The 21,207-nt window shown below is 38.4% G+C and overlaps 1 protein-coding gene across 5 annotated transcripts in view; it reads left to right on the top strand.

Annotated features, from left to right (window-relative positions):
• The window catches only part of LOC149287862 (disks large-associated protein 1-like), a 127,880-nt gene that overhangs the window by 72,340 nt on the left and 34,333 nt on the right, over positions 1-21,207 (top strand). For 2 of the 5 annotated variants that reach the window (XM_089492373.1, XM_089492375.1), the window contains exon 5: positions 6,922-6,941. The exons of the other annotated variants lie outside the window; for them this stretch is intronic. In XM_089492373.1, the coding sequence (XP_089348499.1) occupies positions 6,922-6,941 (20 nt within the window). The remainder of the gene's footprint in view (positions 1-6,921; positions 6,942-21,207) is intronic. 5 annotated transcript variants of the gene reach the window in all.

The raw sequence follows: 21,207 nt of genomic DNA, 5'->3' as shown, positions 1-21,207 counted from the left end.
TTTTAAATACCACATGTTTTTACATTTCCCAGACATGAATTAATTTTTGTAGGTCTGTTGTCACTCAATTCGATTTAGAAGGATAACCAACATCAGATACGCTTATATCTTCAAACTGTGTTTAAATAATAGCTTGCTTTTCAATACAACTCAAACTCTAAAACGTTAAATGCCACACACTCTTTTATATAAACAAGCTCAGCTCTGACTCAGTGGCCTACTGAAGTCACACCAAGGAAGTCATCGGTGCATTTACCATAACGTTATATGCATACCGTTTAATAGTGTACACTGCCACCTCCTGGAATAGTGGCAGCTTAGCAGCTTTTTGCAAAGCAATAAAACACCAAGCTTTTTTAATGTTTTAACTGCTGAACATTTTGTGTCATTTTACTACACAAAGAAAATTAAACATGAAGAATAGTTTCTCCTTTCTTATTATTAAGTCATATTGTGACAATAACAAAATTTAGATAATGGGACACCCCAGCCATCATATGCACTTTGAGTAGGATTCCAATACATCCATACTGCTTGTTAAATCACACAATACAAGCTGCTGCAAATCATCTACTTGCACTGTAGCACTCTGTGTCGGCAAGAGAATGAAGCTAACGGGGTGGCTGGGGTGAATATCCGTTCCTGAACCATTTTTGCTTTGTGGCAGGGCACATTATCCTGCTGTAGGAAGGCCAATGCATCAGGGAACAATGCTTAAGTGGGTGGTACGTTTCAAAATAACATCCACATGAAACAAGGTTTCCCAGCAGAACATTGCCCAAAGCGTCACACTGCCTCTGCTGGCTTGAGTACTTCCCATAGTGCATCCTGGTGCTATGTGTTCTCGAGGTAAACGATGCACATGCACCCGGCCATCCACGTGTTGTAAAAGAAAGTGTGATTCATCAGACCAGGCCACCTTCTTCCATTGCTCCGTGGTCCAGTTCTTATGCTTACGTGTCCATTGTAGGTGCTTTCGGCAGTGGACTGGGGGCACCATACGCAATGAACTGTTATGCACTGTGTGCTCTGATACCTTTCTATCAGAACCAGCATTAACTTTTTCAGCAATATTAGCTACAGTAGCTTGTCTGTTGGATTTGACCACACGGGCCAGCTTTCACCCCCTACGTGCATCAAGGAGCTGTGGCCGCCCATGATCCTGTCGCCGGTTCACCACTTTTCCTTCCTTGGACCACTTTTGTTAGGTACTGACCTCTGCAGACCCGGGAATGCCCCACAAGAGCTGCAGTTTTGGAGATGCTCTGACCCAGTCTAGCCATCACAATTTGGCCCTTGTCAAAGTCGCTCAGATCCTTACGCTTGCCAATTTTTCCTGCTTCTAACACATCACCTTTGAGGACCAAATGTTCACTTGCTGCCTAATACATACCGATTACTCGATTATAAGACGACCCCCCAAAATCTGAATATTAATTTATGAAAAAAAGAAAAAGCCTGAATACAAGACGACCCTATAGGAAAAAAGTTTTACCAGTAAACGTTAATTCATGTAAACTATGTGAACAATTGTTTGTTAATAAAAGCTACGATTGAGAAAAATATTTTGTTTTTATTTCCTTTTTTTTCAACCTGCCCCCCTTCCAGTTATGCACATCTGCCCCCAGGCTTGCCACTCTGCCCCAGAAATGCCTTATACCCCATATATGCCACTGTGCCCCATGATATGCCTTTTAACCCTCTAAATGCCACTGTGCCCCATGATACGCCTTTTAACCCTCTATATGCCACTCTGCCTCCAGAACTGCCTTATACCCCTATATGCCACTCTGGCATTTAGGGGGTTAAAAGGCATATTATGGGGCAGAGTGGCATATAGGGAGGTATAAGGCATTTCAGGAGGCAGAGTGGCGTATAGAGGGTTAAAAGGCATTTCTGGAGGCAGAGTGGCATTAAGGGGGTTAAAAGGCATTTCACAGAGCACTCTGCCTCCAGAAATGCCTTATGCCCCCGGTGCTTAGTCCGGGCAGCATGTAGAGCTCTACGCGATTCGCGTAGACAACTGAGCGGAGCTCTACACGCTGCCCGGACTAAGCACCGGGGACTCAGAAGCACCGGTAAGTCGGGGGGGTGGGGGGCATAACACAGGAGGATCCAGGTCCCCTGCATCTGAGTCCTCGGTGCTTAGTCCGGGCAGCATGTAGAACTCTACGCTAATCGAGGTCTGATTATAAGACGACCCCGATTATAAGACGAGGGGTATTTTCCAGAGCATTTGCTCTGGAAAAAACCTCATCTTATAATCGAGCAAATACGGTACCACCCACTGACAGGTGCCATGATAACAAGATTATCAGTGTTATTCACTACACCTGTCAGTGGTCATAATGTTATGGCTGATTGGTGTATAAGTAAGCCTAATGGGAGATGTAGATTCTAAGCTTTCCTTCCAGCTAGCCAAACACTAACAAGTGGTCACAGGCGTTGCCCGGGCCTTGTTGCAGTTGAGGTCCCCTACAATTCCTGTAGTTACGCCACTGTCTGCCTCCCTTTGCTTCAGGAAGCAGATGTGACATCAGTACGGGGTGCATTGCTAACCATACGCAAGGTGCCAAGATCCCTAATTACAGCTCTGTGGCCCAATACCTCTCAATACAGAGAGTTAATTTACCCATGCCAAATAAGACTCACAGATGTTTCAGAAGCTTACCTTGGTGATCCAAGTGGCTATAATATTCTTCAAGGACTAATTTGTGTGTCTGAGTGTTTGTTAAAAGACTCCCTATCAATGATATGGGCGTTGGGGCTGAAGTCATATACTCTTTATGTCTTTTGTTCTTCCATTAACCCTGAGTTGCCCTACATGTTGCACAACTTCAAGCACAACTTAAAGAGTTACAAGTAGAAATACAGTTGCATTGTTTTCAAACCTAACACAGCTAGTTATTATGTTGCAGTAAGGGAGTTGGCACAAAATGGTCTACTGTGACTATTTATCCAATATTATTGTCTGACATTGTATACCCTACAATGTTTTTAAAATATATACGAGCAGATTGTGTGAGTCTGTGTGCAACATATTTATGTGATGTTCTTGAAACAAATTAATATAGGCAAAGAACTGTCACACAAAAGCTCCAAGATTTACTTTGTTCAGCAGGTAACAGCCTAATATATGTCTAAGCTTTTCCATTATGAATCAAATGATTTACCTTATACACAGAATGCATCTTACTGAAATATATATTAGTATTTGTCCTGTACATTTAAAATTTGTATAGAAGACACACAATAAGGTTTCTAGTTACTTACTATATTACACAAAGATTTTTGCACCACTAATTACTATAACAGGGCCTCTCTGGGTTGACCACTGTAGTAAGGGGGATACAATGCTTAAAAACTTTTGAAGATATACTCCTCCATCCTTGCCCTGTGGGATGGAAGAGGTAGTGATTACAGTGATAAAAAAAAGCCCTGGCTAGTGCCCTCAACTTTAGTTAGTCAGAGTGTCAGGCTGGGTGATTAAGACGGAGTAATTTTTTTTTTACCACAAGGCAGCATGATAAAGAGTCAGGGTGTTTGTTTAGTAAATTAGGCCAAGATAATACAGAACACAATCATATGACTAATATGCAGCTGTCTGAAAACATTACATCATGACATAAACATAACTGTTAAAAAAAGAAATAGAATGAAAATGCACGATACCTTTTTTAACTTGTTCTGTAATTATCTAATGCTAGTAATAAGAACCCGAAGGGAAGTCAAATATTAATAATATAGGATTTATAGGGCCAGATTGCCCATAAAACACACATATCAGTTGCTTTATGGAAGCCTCAACTGGTAAATGGATGTGGCTAATTGTTATCCCTGTCTGGTAATGTCCACACTGTAACCAGGTTCACCTATATTCCAGCACATCATTCTTCATCTTAATGTGTCAGCCCATGGGTGAAGTAATTAAATGTTCTCTGCAATTTAAAAAGGAGGCCCACACCCAGCATCCCAGGAGGCCTTTATACCTATGGCCAGTCCAGGCTTCTACCAGTTCTGGACATACTATGTTTAGCCCATCTATACCTTATAAAATTACCATTGGGGTAGGAAAAAACACCTGAGGGTGTTAGTGCATATGGCAAAAGTGCAAGGGCTGAATGGACCAGGAGAGTGAGGACCTGGATCAGTGATTAATTAGTCTTCTGGCAAGCTGAGGACCACCCTGCAACACTACCACATTTACTTTTAGGTCCACTGGACCACCAGCAGTGGTGCCACACCTCTGATACGTGAAGTGTCTAGTCTTGCTAAAGGTCTATTTACATTTTTTTAAAAATGTATTGTAGTGTGAAAACAATAGAGGGTGATTTATCAGTGCATTGCTAGGCAGCAAGTGTACAGAGTGTTTTTTTTAACTAGAAGGGTAAAGAGGTAATTAAATCACGCTTCATTCCAACCTAATCCCTCTGTACCCTATCTTGACTTCTCCTTTCTTGTCACAGTCCTTATCACCATATTCCCCTTAATGCTCCGATCAGCACTTTTATATTAGTGGTCAGGAACTCATTAGCAATATTTCTTAATCCCAGCTGAGTACATGTTTCCATGAGCGTACATCACAAAATGCTGATCTGTGAAGAGATTTACTGGGACACTTTGTTGTCCTGTGACCACATCAAGTAAAATCCAGGCTATAGATGCTGACTACAACACAACTTGTATTTTAGTCTACTTGGTGAGCAGTAATCAAAATATTTTAAAGTTACAATGTCACAAAGCTAGCACAGTAGCACAACAGAATATGTGCAAATTGTAAGATTATTTCGTACATGCAGATACACAAATATGCCACTAAACAGCAGTATATATAAAACTTCATTTTCTGTGGATATTATGGACAAATATTTAATAAGCTAGAAATTGATAAGATGAATGTCTATCTGGGGGAAGTGGAGTTTGCCTTCAAGATCCCTTTATCATTATGCCAGCAAACCGTACTTGACTTTCCTAGGAAATGTATTTTTTAAGGGAAATAAATAAAAACAGACTTTGACAGCAGATCAGTCCATCTAGTCTGCCTATTTTTCCCGATGTAAAGACTTAAACCATAATCAGTCCTTGGTCTTGTCTTAGATTCAAGTTAGCCTTATACCTGTCCTAACACTTCTCCTGTTCCATTTGTCTACCGTTATCACCCTTTCAGTTAAGAAAAACGTCTTTACATTACATCTTAAACTCTAACGCTCTAGTTTTAGATTATGATTTTTTGTTCTAACATTTCTGCTCCTTTGAAAAAAATGTCCATTCTTTAGTTTGTTTAATCCCTTAAAGTATTTAAATGTTTCTATCACATCTACTCTCTCTAACTTCTATCTTCCAAGCTGTACGTATTGAGGTCCCTTAACATGAACCATGGCAGTATTTCTACAATAAAACAAATATATTAGTACACATCTTTTAGTGTTCTTTAACAGCAGAATAATTTATGAAACACCCTACAGCTGTCTTGTACATCCACAATGTCCCAGGATGACATAAGTAACCGAATGTAATGTCCTTCCTGCATTTCATGATTTCATGTAAATTCCTCCCATTCCACATGTTTTGTGTAATGGATATTGACTGTGTGAACAACCTCTAAGCGCATAGGGATGCATTACCCAATGATAAATGAATTTTAGAGACACAGGGTTAACTAAGTCAGAGCTGGAAAGGGACATTAACTGTACATGTATGTATTTTGTATTTATATGTACACTACAGTTTACATACGTTCAGGGTTTACCTGATTTCTAGGGCAAGTAACCATGTTACAGATGGACGGAGTTGAACCAAATCATGCAATGATTTTAATATACTGTAGGTGATGGCACAGTATAACATTGGCGCATATTATTGAAAGAAGCAGAATCGCACATGACACCAGTTGTAAGCAATTTTCGGTGAGCATTATAGAAAACATTAATATACATCAGTAGGGAGTTTTAATTTAATTCAATTTAATAGCCGTTATAACAAGATATGACCTAATTGCCTGTGGCAGAATCAGATTGCGTCTTAGCTGCCAGATGGCACTAGGTTGGTTAGTTGTTATTAATATTAGTACTATTATTATTGTTTTCATTATTACTGCGGTAATGAGAGTGAGTAAACTAAATTGTAGTTGGGTGTTGCGATACAAGGAGAGCTCAGAAGAATTAGTCTGGAAAAGCAATGGACTGTTTTGCTGAAATATTTTATCTGCAGGGTGTGTAATAGAAAATGGGTACAATCAGCAAAACGGATTTAACATGGGACCTGATATAAACTCAGACATGTTGAGGAATTTGAAGAGCATCCAAAAACTATTTTTGCCAAAATCGTGTCTCTTCATTACTAATAGAAACATCTTCAAAGTTTTCTCCGATTGTGAAAGTACAATACAGAATGTAGTCTTAGACAGGGTATTGCATACTTGTATGGTGCACAACAAACATTTAGGGCATAATCAGCATAAATGAAAAAGAAATCCACTCGAAAATAGCTTAGCCAATATAATTTATTTTTATCAATAACCTTCCCTAACATTAAGGAGAGAGGAGCATGCGAACTAAAGCATAACTTTTTATTAATCTCTAGCAGTAAAAAGGGCAATAAAAATGATCTCCAATCTCCTGTATTCCTCAAAATGCAGGAGTATTATTGCTGTATTATTAGCTTAACACAAAAAGGACATTAAATATGATGTCTTAGCCTTTTAAAACTCTGGGTGGCAGCTAAACGGATTCCCATATGTGTATGCAAGGTAGTCATAAAAAAGGCAGCACTAAAAGTATTGCAAGTCTACTTCAGCAATGGAGCGCTCATCCCTGAAACATCACCAACAAAGGATAAATATTAAATTACTTTGTAAAAAAATCACTTAACTCAGTGGCAGGAAAGTGCGCATATCTGCGTTAAACTTATCTCACAGAACAGGTTTCATAAAGTTGTCTTTTGTGTGAGTTGTTGAGTCATGAAGCTAGTTCGACAAAGCCTCACAAAGAATTAAAAGAGGAATCCCTCTTAGAATACAGCCTCTCCAAATGTACTGCCATCATACAGGGTCAGCACAACCTCCCGTGCCCTGACTATCTATACAAACCTCTTTACATGGATTGTACACAATTCTAGAAACATTTAAAGCATAATTAAGCCCCATTTATTTGGCTGTGTGAAGTGCAATGCTATTTAATACAGCTGGAATGAGGAGATTTGATATCCCTTCTCTTCCTGCCAAATTAAGCATCTCAATGAAACAGTTTCATAACTATTTCATAGCTGTCCCTGTATTTTAAATATATCTCCACATAGTTGGGTAAAGTGTGTTGAAGGAATCAGTGTACTCTTAATTTGTAAAGTGCTACGTCACCCTGCTGTGCTGTCCAGTGGCGTCGCTACAGGGGGGCAAGGGGGGGCAATTGCCCCCCCTAGAATATTCCTTGCCCCCCTGCCGAATTTGGAGCCACCCAGGACAGTCCCCTTGACTGCTAACAACGGCATGGTGCCGTCGCTAGCAGTCCCAGTCAGGTGCTAACGACGGCACCACGCCTTCGCTAGCACTATCTTACCTTGATGGAGGTCTGTGGACCCCCATCACCACCTACCCCAGCGATCTGCCCCTCACACTGAAGGGCATCACCGGGGCCACCCGATCCGGCAGGTGACGGCACGCGCAATGACGTGATGACGTCACCGCGCAACTAAAGCGGCATGGGGGCATGCTGCTTAAATGCCTCTATCTCAGGCATCTAGGCAGCTACAGACCCCCAATTATCTCACCCTTCCAACGATATATAGGTTGTAAAAAAAGAATTAAAAAACTTACGTTAAAAAAAATGTAAAAAAAATGATTTAAACATAAAGTAGTTAAACTTTAATAAAAAAAAAAAGTTTACGTATACTAGCTAAATGATCACTGTGGTAGCCAATGTTACCACAGCGATCATATAGCTGTAAAAAGTCACATTCCCTTTTTAAAAATGGCCGATACTAATTTTTAATCCTATGATCCGTTTGATCATGGGGTTAAATTTAGCCAACGGTAGAGGGAGGCAATTTTTGAAATCCTGATGAACTGCAAATATTATTAAAATCAGCCATTTAGCCTGTGCGGTACGTGAGTAACCATCTCATCACTGGAGCTCCTTGCATTTTTACTGCAAAACTTATTTTTGCTGTAAAAGTGATTTTTTTTTTCTCCCTTTACCATCATTTCTTTGGGATTGTAAGGGGAAAGAATGGTGTGTGCTTCTGTGAGTGAATGTATGGAAAGTATGGTGTGTGCTTCTGCGAGTGAATGGAGATATGAAAGGCGTGCGAATGATCAGTAATTAGAGTTGAAGCCTTGACGTGGCATTACTGCTCATGTAGGAAGTTAAAGTATGGCACAAAAAGTACACATTTGCAAGAACTACATCCCTTGGCGCATCAAATGAGGGGCTGTCTGTGTTTCTAGTACAAACCTGGAGTGCGCTAGACACAAATGAACATGTCGCTATGGATAGAAAAAACATATTTTCTAGCCAAAGCGACATATTCCATCATTATTTGTGCACTCAACTTTTGTCCTCGAAATACATGTAGCCCCTCATTTGAAGCTCCAAGGGGCGTAGTTTCTTAAAATGGATGAATTGTCTGAATGAGGGAGAGCATGAGTTAATGTATGGATGAATTGTCTGAATGAGGGAGAGCATGAGTTAATGTGATTGCGTGTATCATAGATGTATAATTGTGGAAGGGCAAAGATGGCACTAGCAGGATGTTTGAGCCTTGGGGACCGAGATGGCACAGGCAGGGTGTATATGGGACAAAGATGGCAAATCTTATGTGTGTTAACTGGGTGCTGGCCAGGTTCTATGTGGACAGTGTGAACGCCAGGGTTTGCTTTGGGGTGTGCAACCTGTGATCTATGCCTGTAATTTAGGGGGTTTTAAATATACCTTTAATGCTGTGTTTTTATGTGAATTCCAATTGATCTGTACCTGCAAAGCTGGGTTTCTGTGTTATTCTCTAGATCCATATCTGCTATGCTATGTTTCCATACATTATTTATGTATACCTGCAAATACAGGGTTTGTATGTCTTGTTCAGTTGATTAATACCTGCAATGCTGTTTCCATGTATTCATTTGATCTATACCTGCGATGCTACGTTTCATATATTATTATTGTATACCTGCAAATACAGGATTTGTATGTCTGATTCTATTTATTTGATATATACCTTCAGTGCTGAGATCACAAGTGAATTTCAATTGATCTATACATGCAAAGCTGGGTTTGTGTCTTAATGTTTTGATCTATACTTGCTACCGGCAGCAGGGTCTAATATTTATATATATATATTTATATATATATCGGCAGCAGGGACTAATATTAATATATATCGGCAACTGGGGCTAATATTAATATATATGGGCAGCGGGGGCTAATATATATATATATATATATATCAGCAGCAGGATCTAATATTAGGCCCTGAAATCATTTAGTGCAAAAGTTAAGGTATTGTGTTGTTTAAAGGATTTCAAGGATTAGTCGTACTAAATTGTGGCTTCAGGCTTCCCATGTTGAATGATCAAGTATTGTATTGGCCAATAACAAAAGTATCATTCCATAGCACATTACTTTTGGCTATATATATGTTTGGCTATATATATGTTTTTTCAGTGGTATGATTTAATGGTGGGAATTATTAATGCCCCCCAGTTTGACTGTGGTATCTTGTGTGCCCCCCCTATGTACTGTTTCAAGAGTCGCCACTGGTGCTGTCCAATAGTGGCGCAAAACCTATATAGTCAGCAAGGTTTATTTGAAAATGTGCAATGATTCTTGAGTGAATTATTACTTTGGATTACTCCAAACACTTCTTGGGTCCAACTTAGTAGCTAAACTTGGCAGTTTCTCACCATCTCAGACCATGCCAAGGTAACTTGGCAGCTGAGTCACATTTTGTGAACTTGAGGAAAGTCAATGCCAACTGCAGTGATTTTGTCTGGACTGCTGAGCCAAGTCTTCACTAAATATTACTTAAGACCCCCTCCCAAAAAAGAACAGCTGTATTCAGCCAGAATGTACCCCAGTTGCACCACAGGTGAGCCAACTTTAACCCTACATAAGATAATCTACGTCTGTAATTGAGGTGTAAATGCTTCTAAGTACAAATGTGTTCTAGGAAGTAGTTTCCAAAGCCACATAACTATATATATATATATATATATATATACATACACACACACACACACACACACTCACTGGCCACTTTATTAGGTTCACCTAGCTGAAGTTCAAACCGAGCATCAGAATGGGGAAGAAAGGGGATTTAAGCGACTTTGAACGTGGCATGGTTGTTTGTACTAGACGGGCTGATCTGAGTATTTCAGAAACGTCTGATCTTTTGTGATTTTCACGCAAAACCATCTCTAGGGTTTACAGAGAATAGTCGGAAAAAGAGAAAATATCCAGTGAGTAGCGGTTGTGTGGACAAAAATGCCGAATACCATCTCTGAACGCACAAGACGTTGAACCTTGAAGCAGATGGGCTACAGCAGCAGAAGACCACACCGGTGCCACTTCTGTCAGCTAAGAAACGGAAACTGAGGCTACAATTCGCACAGCTTCACCAAAACTGGACAATGGAAGACTAGAAGAACGTTGTCTGGTATGATGAGTCTCGATTCCAGCTGTGACATTCAGACGGCAGGGTCAGACTTTGGCCTAAACATAAAAACATGCATCCGCCTGCTTTGTATCAACTGTTCAGGCTGGTGGTGGTGGTGTAATGGTGTGGGGGACATTTTCTTGGCACAGTTTGGGCCCCTTTAGTATGAATTGAGCATCATTTAAACGCGACAGCCTACCTGAGTATTGTTGCTGACCGTGTCCATCCCTTTATGACCACAGTGCACCCATCTTCTGATGGCTATTTCCAGCGGGATAATGCACCATGTCACAAAGCTCACATCATCTAGAACTGGTTTCTTGAACATGACAATGAGTTCACTGAACTCCAATGGCCTCCACAGTCGCCAGATCTCAATCCAATAGAGCACCTTTGGGATGTGGAGAAACGGGAGATTTGCATCAAGGATGTGCAGCTGAAAAATCTGCAGCAACTGTGTGATGCCATCAAGTCCATATGGACCAAAATGTCTAATGGATTGTTTCCAGCACCTTGTAGAAAGTATGCCACAAAGAATGAAGGCAGTTCTGAATGAAGGGGGTGCAACCTGGTACTAGCAAGGTGTACCTAATAAAGTGGCCAGTGACTGATATATACATATATAATGAATGTTTTGCTTGTGTATGCAGTGATAATTATTCCCAGCGCAGTCAGGCTTGATCTGGCAACAGTGGAAAGGACTGCTGATGTAATTTGTCTGTATCTGTTAATTTTGTCAGGTTTGATATTTAAACAGGACCCAAGTGAGTACATGGGCCTTATGACATATGCATCTACAGGGTCCAGCTGATTATTGCATGGACTCTTTCTGTGGTATTTAAATATTGTGCTTATTTTGATTTGAATTTAAGGAGAAAGGCTTCTAAATGCACCAAAGCACAGCCTTAGACATGTAAATGACAGTAAATGATTAAAAGATTTCTGAAGGAGGCTACAGCAAAAGACTTTGGATGATTTTTTCAAAATATCATAGCATTTAATACCCAAGTGAAAACGAAAGATGTGAATCAATTATGGTTTCTCTTTCACACCTTCTTAAAAAATAGTTGCATTGATAGACAAATAGGGGTATGCCCCATCTCAGGCATACATTTAAGCTGTTGTGGGCAAATAAATTACTTAATATTTACAATGAGAAGTAAAAGGTTTAATGCTTCTCCAAGTGATGAGGAGGAAATAGATTTTGGGGATTTTCAGAACTTATAATTAAAATGACACATTGCTTGTACCAAACACCTGAGCTGCTGCAATAAATGATAATATGATGTCATGTTAGTCATCCTGCCTTCTAAAGGTGGGAATCTGGTACAAACTTGGAGGATACCAATTGTGTTTGTTAACTTCTCCATGTATAACTGTTTACAAAGTTGCAACTCTGATATTTTTTAACATAAAATACAGCAAATAGCTTCTGACCTTCCCGTTACCCTATGGATAGTATAGTATTTATCATTGGATGGTTGGGCAGATCCTTTGACCAGCCCAGGAAGCTGTAAAATCAATGGAGGTCATCGTAACGGTGTTAAATAACCCTGGATATGAGACATAGATTAGGAAAGGGTAAATATTGGAGACGATACATGCAATACTCCGGTATTATTACAAATGTTTAATATAGTAAATATTTCAAACCATTTCAAAACATAGATATATATCTCACGTGAAAGTAATTTTGGTTACTATTTTACATGGTACACACCTTTAAAATCAATATCAATATATCCATGAAGAAAATAGGAGCACTCTCAGGACTTAATAGTTAAGTACAAAGATTTTATTAGTTTAGGTTATATCGACATTTCGGTCTCCTACACGGAGCCTTCATCAGGACATGCCTTCATATGACCTAAACTAATTAAGTATTTTTCTTCATGGATGTCTAATTGTGGTCGAGGATCAGCACTGGGGCAAGTACATTTATGGATTAGAGTGTGCCTTCCATTCTTGGGACATATATATATATATATATATATATATATATTTACTCACAGAGTCCATTGCACACCATTCCAAATATTCCAAGCCCGGTGATAGTAACCAGCAGTTTCCATGTAAAACACTTTCAAAAAGATGGTCAGCACTCCAGGTCTTTAAATAGACAATTTCATTTTATTCAAAGTCAACGTTTCAATCATTACTGACTGAAAGTGTTTTATATATATATATATATATATATATATATATATATATATATATAATGCAGGAAGACTGGTAAGTGTAGTGTTTTCTGTGACCAGGAGAGGGCATAAAATTACCATTGATTGTATGCGGTGACTTAACAATGATAAAACAAGGTAAACAACGCTAAGCTAACCATTAACATAAGCTGTGCTACACACTTACTGTTACCTAAGCATGGCTATTACATTTTGCATGTCTATCTCAGTCTGTACCTAATAAACTTATATGACATTGTGTTAAAAGGGGAACTCCCCCATTTTTACCCCTAAGCAGTATCTTTATATACTCCACATGTAGTTTTCACTACAGTTGACTGTTGCCTTTTTCAGACATCAGACATTAAGGAGTACTACTAGAAGCAACAATACCCTGGGGTACACAAAGCCAGAGTATTATTGCATATACATGTGCATTATGATATATTTGATACAGTACATGACTTGCATAAAGACATTTCACACCATTTGCGGCACAAAAATTATGATATCCAAGATGCTTCCAAGTCATAATAACAAGCTTTGCAAATAGCAAAGGATCATAGGTAGGTGAGTCAGAGATATATATTTTTTTAAAAACTACTACGGTAGTTATGCAACTTTTTTTTACTACAATAGGACAATAACAAAATGATATAAAAGTGTGGCGGGTGTTCCCCTTCATGTTGTGGCCTACACTGGGTACATTTTTTCTTGTAAGCATTCAATCTTATTAATAATCGTAAAATTACAAAAACAAATGTTATATGGACCACATGTGAATAACATTAGAAAACAAATAAAATACGATATAAGATGATACGATACAAGAAATAAAACATAATTGTTAAAAAAGCTCCCCAAGACTCCGGAATGTAAAGAGTTAAAGTGCCCGGTACCTAATATAAAGATGCCTCAATATATGATGATTGTCTAAAGGAAAAATAGTTTTTCTGCATTTTTTTACCACCTTCACAACCAATAGAAGCTGTATCATCATAGATGTGCATTCAGCTAAGCCCGCTGTAGATGTATTTACTTTTGCTTACTTTTGCCTGCCTTGTCCCTGTTGGTTTGTGGAATGCTTTCATTTACTCATGTGGTGAGGAAGCAGACTCTAGCCTAAGGAAAAAAAAAAGGCATTCGCTCTAAAATAGACCAACTGGGAAAGCACAGGATATGTAAGGTAAGCTATGCAATTCTATAGAAAAGTGTTTCTGCTCCAAAGGAAGCCTATGTTTTTATAGGACTATTTGAGATATTTTAAATGTGTTTAATATTCTTTCCCAGCCTTTCCAAGTAGCTGGAAAAGACCAGTTTTCATTGTCAGGATTAAAAAAAAAAATCTTTAAAAATTCAGATTCTACACTTATGTACCAGTATCCATATTATCCTGCTTCTTTGTTCTTGTTAGATTTTTTTAGATTTAGATGTGTAGAAACCTTTCTTGACCAATGACACCCTAGGTACTCCATGAAAAGATGGTCCCATGACTAGGTATGTTGTCAGTTAAAAATTCTCCCACACTCCTGCGAATGTGACCTGAGTGGTCAGTCTACACCAGATCCCCAGCACTTCTGCGCTTGTGATCATTCCTACATCCAATCTCATGCAGGGATACAGTCAGATAACAAAGGCAGTTCTTGTAAGCGCTTTGTCTCTGTTCTTTGCCTATCTCTTTCTCACTGTGATCATGAGCTGGAGAGAGACAGAGAACAGTTAGAAAAAAGTTTTCGCAGGTCCCAAGCCCCAGGTTTAAAAACTAATAATATATATTTTGTTAATGTTATCCTTTTTTAAACTTGCGCCTAACTGGTTAATTTTGTATACTTTTTTGACTGTTTTGACTTTAATTTACTGTTTACATTATATTATGTAGTTAGTGAGTTAGTGTGGTGGTGGTGGTGGTTAGTCAGAAATATAAGAGATATAAAAAAAAAAAAATGAATGAAATGAATGAAAATAATATAGAAACACAAGGTGGTTTCACAATCAGGGCAAGTTAACAAATACATTTTTGGTATTTATACTATCTGTATATAATTTCTCTATCTGTATATCTGTTTTTTTTCTCAAACCTACATTTACATTTTATTAATAAAAACAATGTCTTACATATATGAATATGGTTTTAAAAAGCCCCCCCCCCAAAAAAAATACTTATATTATATTATAATAGTTGAAGAAAGACATAGCAAAAACACAAAAATATATCTGGTCCTTTAAGGGATTAATAAGGATAAAAAGAAAATGTCATTATTGTTTTTTTCTATTAAGTTGCAAAGGTATCATATTACTTAAATCTCAAAATAAAGACAACGAAGGTTTTCTAAATCTGACGTAAAAATTCACAATAAATTAGAAAAATAAAGATGCGAAGTAAGTTTTACAAAAAAATACACAAAAGTCAATTTAACTATTTTTACACAAAAGTAGAAGTCAGGTTTCCTAGCATGCGTTGTTTTTGAAGACACTGAATTACGGCCCTTAATTGTTTTTGCTGCATTAAAACCCAGCTTCAGGTGAAAATCCTCGTGTGGCTTTCATACCATTGAAAGGCGTTTGCATGCCTTTGGCAGACAGAGTGGAACATGCCTGCAAGTTAAATGGTGCAGTGCACTGCAAGTCTGCACTCCACGACTCAAGGAGGGAAAAAGGGCAGGATTTGCCGTAATTCTATGTTTAGAGTGGGTGGCTGAATGGTGAGGTAATGTGCTTTAGTTTGTTCCCAGGACAGAGCTGAACTTTACTTCAGGCTCAGAAGGCATGTAAACCAGACGCTGCTTTTGTTTGCATTCTTACTAAAGAGAGAAGGAAATAATGTGCACGTGGTTATTATTGAGCCATCTGCTATTGTATGGAGTAGGTTCAAAAGCACATTTTGTACAAACCTGGGTGACCCAGTGAAAATAAACACGCGCAGAGGAAATTAGTCCAAATATGATTGGTAGAATTCATCAACTTTAAAGCTACAGAATTTGACACATATCATAAAGTGCTCCACGTATGAAGTCTGAATTATTCCCGTTGCGTTCCAAGTCCGGCAGCTGGACGGTATTCTTGCTGGTGAAAGTCATTTGTCTGTATCTGTAAACTGTGTCAGATGTTAAACAGGACCCAGATGGCTACCTGGGCCTTATGACGTGTGCCCAACTCATTCTTGCGCTGACTCTTTCTCAGATTCTGGGTTTATTTTCATTAGGGGATGAGTAGAAAGACCATCTTACGATTGCTGGTTGTATTCATTATAGGGTTAAGCATAAACTGATGTTGCCGCTCCATATCTTCCCTGCAAAAGATACACAGCGTCCTTTTCATGAAGTTGTAAGATTTCTCAACATTCTGGGTTGTAACCAAGTAACAAGAATTGTTCATCGTAAAGAGATATCATTCATGACACATACTGTTTTTGCTGATATTTCAAAAATATTTATCTGAGTAGCTAGTGCATTCCAACTCCTACTCGTGCCACCATCACTCGTGGTCTGCATTTGCTTACTGATTTTTAACAAAGCCACATGGGTAACAAAGACGTTCTATTAATATTCTTTGATTTTTTTTATCAAAAAAATGGTGATTTAAATTCTTCAAAGTCTACACGAGCAAAAAATAGCTCTGGACAAAATGTATATATGGTGCCTCCAAACTCCAGGATGAAAGCAGTTACAGTAGTCAGCTATCTAAAAACATTAGACTAAGTGAAAAGATGATGTATGTTCCCGTATTTGTAAAGTAACATACTACACAGAGCTGTACAATGAGCAAACAGAACACAGGAATAACAGGCGAGGTAACCAGTTTTGCCACACGGGAGCAAAAGGAGTGTAAAGCCCTGCACGTTCCAGCTTGTTGTCAGCAGGCAAGTGACAGAAGATCGCAATGTAAGATTTTGCAGCCGTATATATGTGTATATATATATATATATATATATATAAACCACTCATCCTCAAAAGACAGCGTGCAATTCTTGTGCAAAAATGTAAACATGCTGTAGTCACCATAGCGACCAAAGAACGGTTCCTGGTTATTACGCCAGTTCCTCGTAACCAACCTTAACGTTTTGGTGAATATTTTATTTATTAAAGGCCATATTTTCTCACAGTGAAAAATGAGTGCGGCCCGCGCACGTATACAATTCTGATGAAGTGGCCCACTGCAGAAAAAACTTGGACACCCCTGCCATACATAGTTCTACCTGTGCATCATATACTGACCTAATGAACTGCTAATATCTGCCAGATGATTAATATGCAAACATAGGAAAATGCGCACATGATCTAATAACATACTGGCAGGCTCGGAATGGATGTGTACTGGGTACTTGTTATGGAGGAAAGATTTGTCGCTAAAATACTATGAAAAATAAGTATAACAATAAATATATATATATATATATATATATATATATACAAACATTACACATCTAGCTTTGAGGCTTCAAAGAGACAGAATAATATTAGGAGGCTCCAAGTCCCAGAAATGAAATGGTCTCTACAAAGGAGAGGCACGTTTAAGGTACAGTTAAAAGCCAAAACCTGCGCTGAGTTAAACTTAATGAAAGAAATCTTTTACATCAGAAGCCTGAGGAATGAAAAAGTACTCCCAGATTTCCTCTGTTCAAGGCATTACCGAGGCTGCACAAACTCTTGTCATGAGAACTTTTGAAATAAATGGAAATATACTTAACTCAGGTCCTATTTAAGTGCAATAGCAAAAACGTGATTTATTCCGTCCCCTTTCATGTATCTCTCATCCCTAATCCGTACTTGCATGCTGTTTTACTAAGAAACAATAGGGATCATTACTGTTTTGAATTGAAACAGTGGACAATGGAGGTTTGCTGGGCTGCGATGTGTTCAATTGGTTTTATCTGTGCCCTCGGGGATTGAATATAAGACTTCAATGGGACCCTTTTTGTGCTAATACAATCTTTTCAGATCTCAGGAATTTTTGGGTTTGAGCCATGTCTTGTTTAATAGTAGAATTTAATGATTTCTTTTAAAGAAATATAGAACAAACACATACACTGGTACTAATATAGTACAGGTACTAATAATATTAGATTGTATTAAAAGAGTGCCATCAGGTGCCTTATTGCTAATTAGGGAGCGGGAACAGCATGCCAGCATACAAAGTACGGTAAATAGACACATTCTAGATAAAAACTTATCTGCATTAGTTTTAGATAGGAGACAATAAATGCCAGGGGAAATTTACTTGCTGGGCAGTGAGTTTGGCGTCCCAACCTATGTCATCGCCTTGCAGAGCTGCGTAACTCTACAATGTGTTTTAATGGATTAAAAATTAATTTTATGAATGAAGAACATCCCTTTACGAATTCCTGTACACAAATAAAACGGGACAGGGAGCCAAATCTAGCAAATGGAACAAGACATATCATCCTCGCCTTCCTGCTTTGTTAGCTTTAGACCTAATTTGCATCTGGATTGTACATTCAGGATATGTGTGTATCTGTGTCTAGGATCACACCATTCCTTTACTCAACAATGTAGCTCACTACAGGAAATAATAACACACGCCTTTAGTACTTAGAAAAGCTGTAGTTCTTACAGTGTAGCTCCACTTAAGTTTGTGAAGTGCTTAAGAAGTACATTCCGAGTTATGTACAAAAAGTGGACTTATTTAGTATATCCCCCTTGCCTCCTATTCCATGTTCAAAACTGTTTTAGTGTGTTTACGCAGGAGACAAAAGGAAGCACAAGTGAGATTTGTATTATTTATTAAATATTCTTGGATACCCTAGCAATTAGGAACAACGTATTTTTTTGACAAAGGGTTAAAAAAAAAAAAGTTCCTCATCCAGGAGTATACATTGACTTTCCTGTAGAGCGTATCACTGCGATGTAAATTATTTTATGGAACACAGTACTTCCCAGTCATACACCATTAATCCCAGTAAGAACCCTAGCAGGAGTGTATTTATTGAAGACCTCTGTGTAAAATAATCCTACGCAGAGGTTCTGACAAGTTCATTTTCTAAAGGCTTTTTGTTTCCTAAATCAAATGCAGGACAGATGCAATTTCCTGCCTGTAGACATTTCCCCCTCTCCTTACTTGACAAGTAGTCGGTGTACTCAGATTGCACTTAGAGTAGGTGGGACCTTGTAACTTAACTTCTCTTCTCCTCTGACAGAAGGGGAGATTGTGGATGTTATCTTAGCAGAGAGGCCTATCTTACCCCTAATATGCCTGTAGTTCTGAAAGTCACCAAATCACTCTTGGAAATCCATCCTCTTAAGCTGCATGGATGTTTGAAGCGTATTTATTTTTGAAAGTATTGCTCAATAGCTATTAAACTGTGCAAGCAGATTTTCAAAATCATCAACATCGCATTTTATTGTTGGGGAAAGGAATTTTTATTAAACAACAAAGCTAATACTACTTGTAGTAGGGAGCAGTCAATGTTATCTCAAGTGAGAAATAAAAAAAATCACTGTATTTCTTGTTTCCAGTTTAACAAAACACTATACGAAAAAAGAAACCTTCAAACAAACCCAGCTTCTGTAATCAAAAAATGAGATTATTTTGCTGATATCAATTTAATAGCTATATAGAAAAAGAATGTCAAAAGAGGAAATAACACATTTCTTAAAGGGGAGCTCACACCACCTTTACTTTCTGTTAGCTGATTCTATAGTGCTGTTACAATAGGTAGAGAGTAGGAATTTACAATAGCATCAAAATTGACAGTATACAAAATTGACAGTAATTGAGAACCTTTGTAAAAAGGCAGAGCTTCCAGGCACACACTCTCGCCCAGTTGGAGGAACGGGGATGAAGCTGTCCTCATGGCTCCAATCTTTTGCGGAAGAAAGAAATAAAAAGGTGACAAGAGAAGAAGCGCACGAAGAAAGATGCATAAGGCAAAAATAATGCAGATAGATTCACAAAGAAAGAGAGGTGCAGAAACTCTTCTCTTTCTTCAGGAATCTATCCTGAAAGAACATGCCTTGGGGCAGCAAATTGCTGCCTTGTCAAAGCAGGGCATGGGTCTCATGGACCCACTGTGAACCATGTAAGGGCCTGCTCTGACCCCGAGTCTCAGCGTTTTTGCTGCAATCTCAGGGTAAAGGAGCTGACTCCTTCCTATTCTACAATGCTATGTTCATACATAAGTGGGTGCTTTTGCTACCAGTATATTACCATTAATATCCCAGCTTAAATGCAGGTGACTCAAGTATATTGGAGACATTTTACACATTTGGCAAGTCACTCCATAGGATCTTCACAATGGGCTATTAACGGGTTAATATTTCATGGTTCAGTGCATTTAGAAAGTTCCCAGGTATGAAGATGGTGTGGGTTACTTACCTTTTTTGCCACTCGCACTACAGATCTAGTATTTTAGAGTGCAGACACAAGTAGGATACACATGACCAAATGCCCCCGGTTGTGAGAGTTTAATGTAATTGTGCATATCCAGCTTGAGGCCTCATGCATGTCTTTAGCGGCCACTGACCTTAAGGTGCCTGGTCAGCTTTTCTTCCTCAGTCTTGCCCCGTTTACACAAAACAATGTTTGTAACAACTATGTACTAGCTTTTTCATAAGTCGTCCCCTTTGAAAATAAAACGTGTTAAAAAAATAATGATTACGAAAGCCAGAAAAGTAGCTTTATCACTATAGTAACCAGTGGAATAATGCTGTTGAATGGAATGCGATAGGCTGATATGATCACTTTCAAAACATTGCACCAGGAATCCTAGTGCGTCTCAGCAATTTAGTGTACTAAGACACGTATGAATCCTGCACGGTAATACATATGTGTGTATTCATGTTGATTAATAATTTGCCTGCTTATCCGAGATGACCTGTTGATTGGCTTTCTGTGACAGGTGCATACCTCTTACTGATCTTCAGACAGACGATGTTTACCTCAACCTGGTTAAGGAAGTTTAGAAGAGGAAAGAAACTGGAGCACTCAGCCGTTACAGTCATAGAGCAAACAATGCTTCATAGATTAACAGTTGAAATGCAGTAAAGAAGAAAGGATACCTATTAATGATTAACAGCAATTCATGTAGCACTTGTAAAATATTTATTGCCTAGTTTACATCTACACCTGCTCCGCATTTTTGTAAACAACTTCATTTTTTCTGTACGTCGCAGTTTTCTGCCTCAAGAATGGCAATTCTAAACACAAAAATGCATAGAAAAGGATTGATGTTGGATTGACACCATGCAATCCTAAACCCTAATCATGACATAGGTATTTAACAACCTAGAGGCATGAGCGTTTTTGTGATTTTAACTATATATTCAGTTAACCATAATTTCCCTTTATACGATAAGTGAACCCACACTTGAGACAAGTAGGGCTGTATTTGTACATGTAACAAATTTTTATTTGTTACACTAAAATCTAA

The sequence above is a fragment of the Sceloporus occidentalis genome, unplaced genomic scaffold (genome assembly GCF_023333645.1).
Source record: "Sceloporus occidentalis isolate IW3139 unplaced genomic scaffold, rSceOcc1.0.p SCAF_56, whole genome shotgun sequence".
In the NCBI taxonomy this organism is placed as follows: Eukaryota; Metazoa; Chordata; class Lepidosauria; order Squamata; family Phrynosomatidae; genus Sceloporus; species Sceloporus occidentalis.
This window is presented reverse-complemented; position numbering and strand designations above follow the sequence as displayed.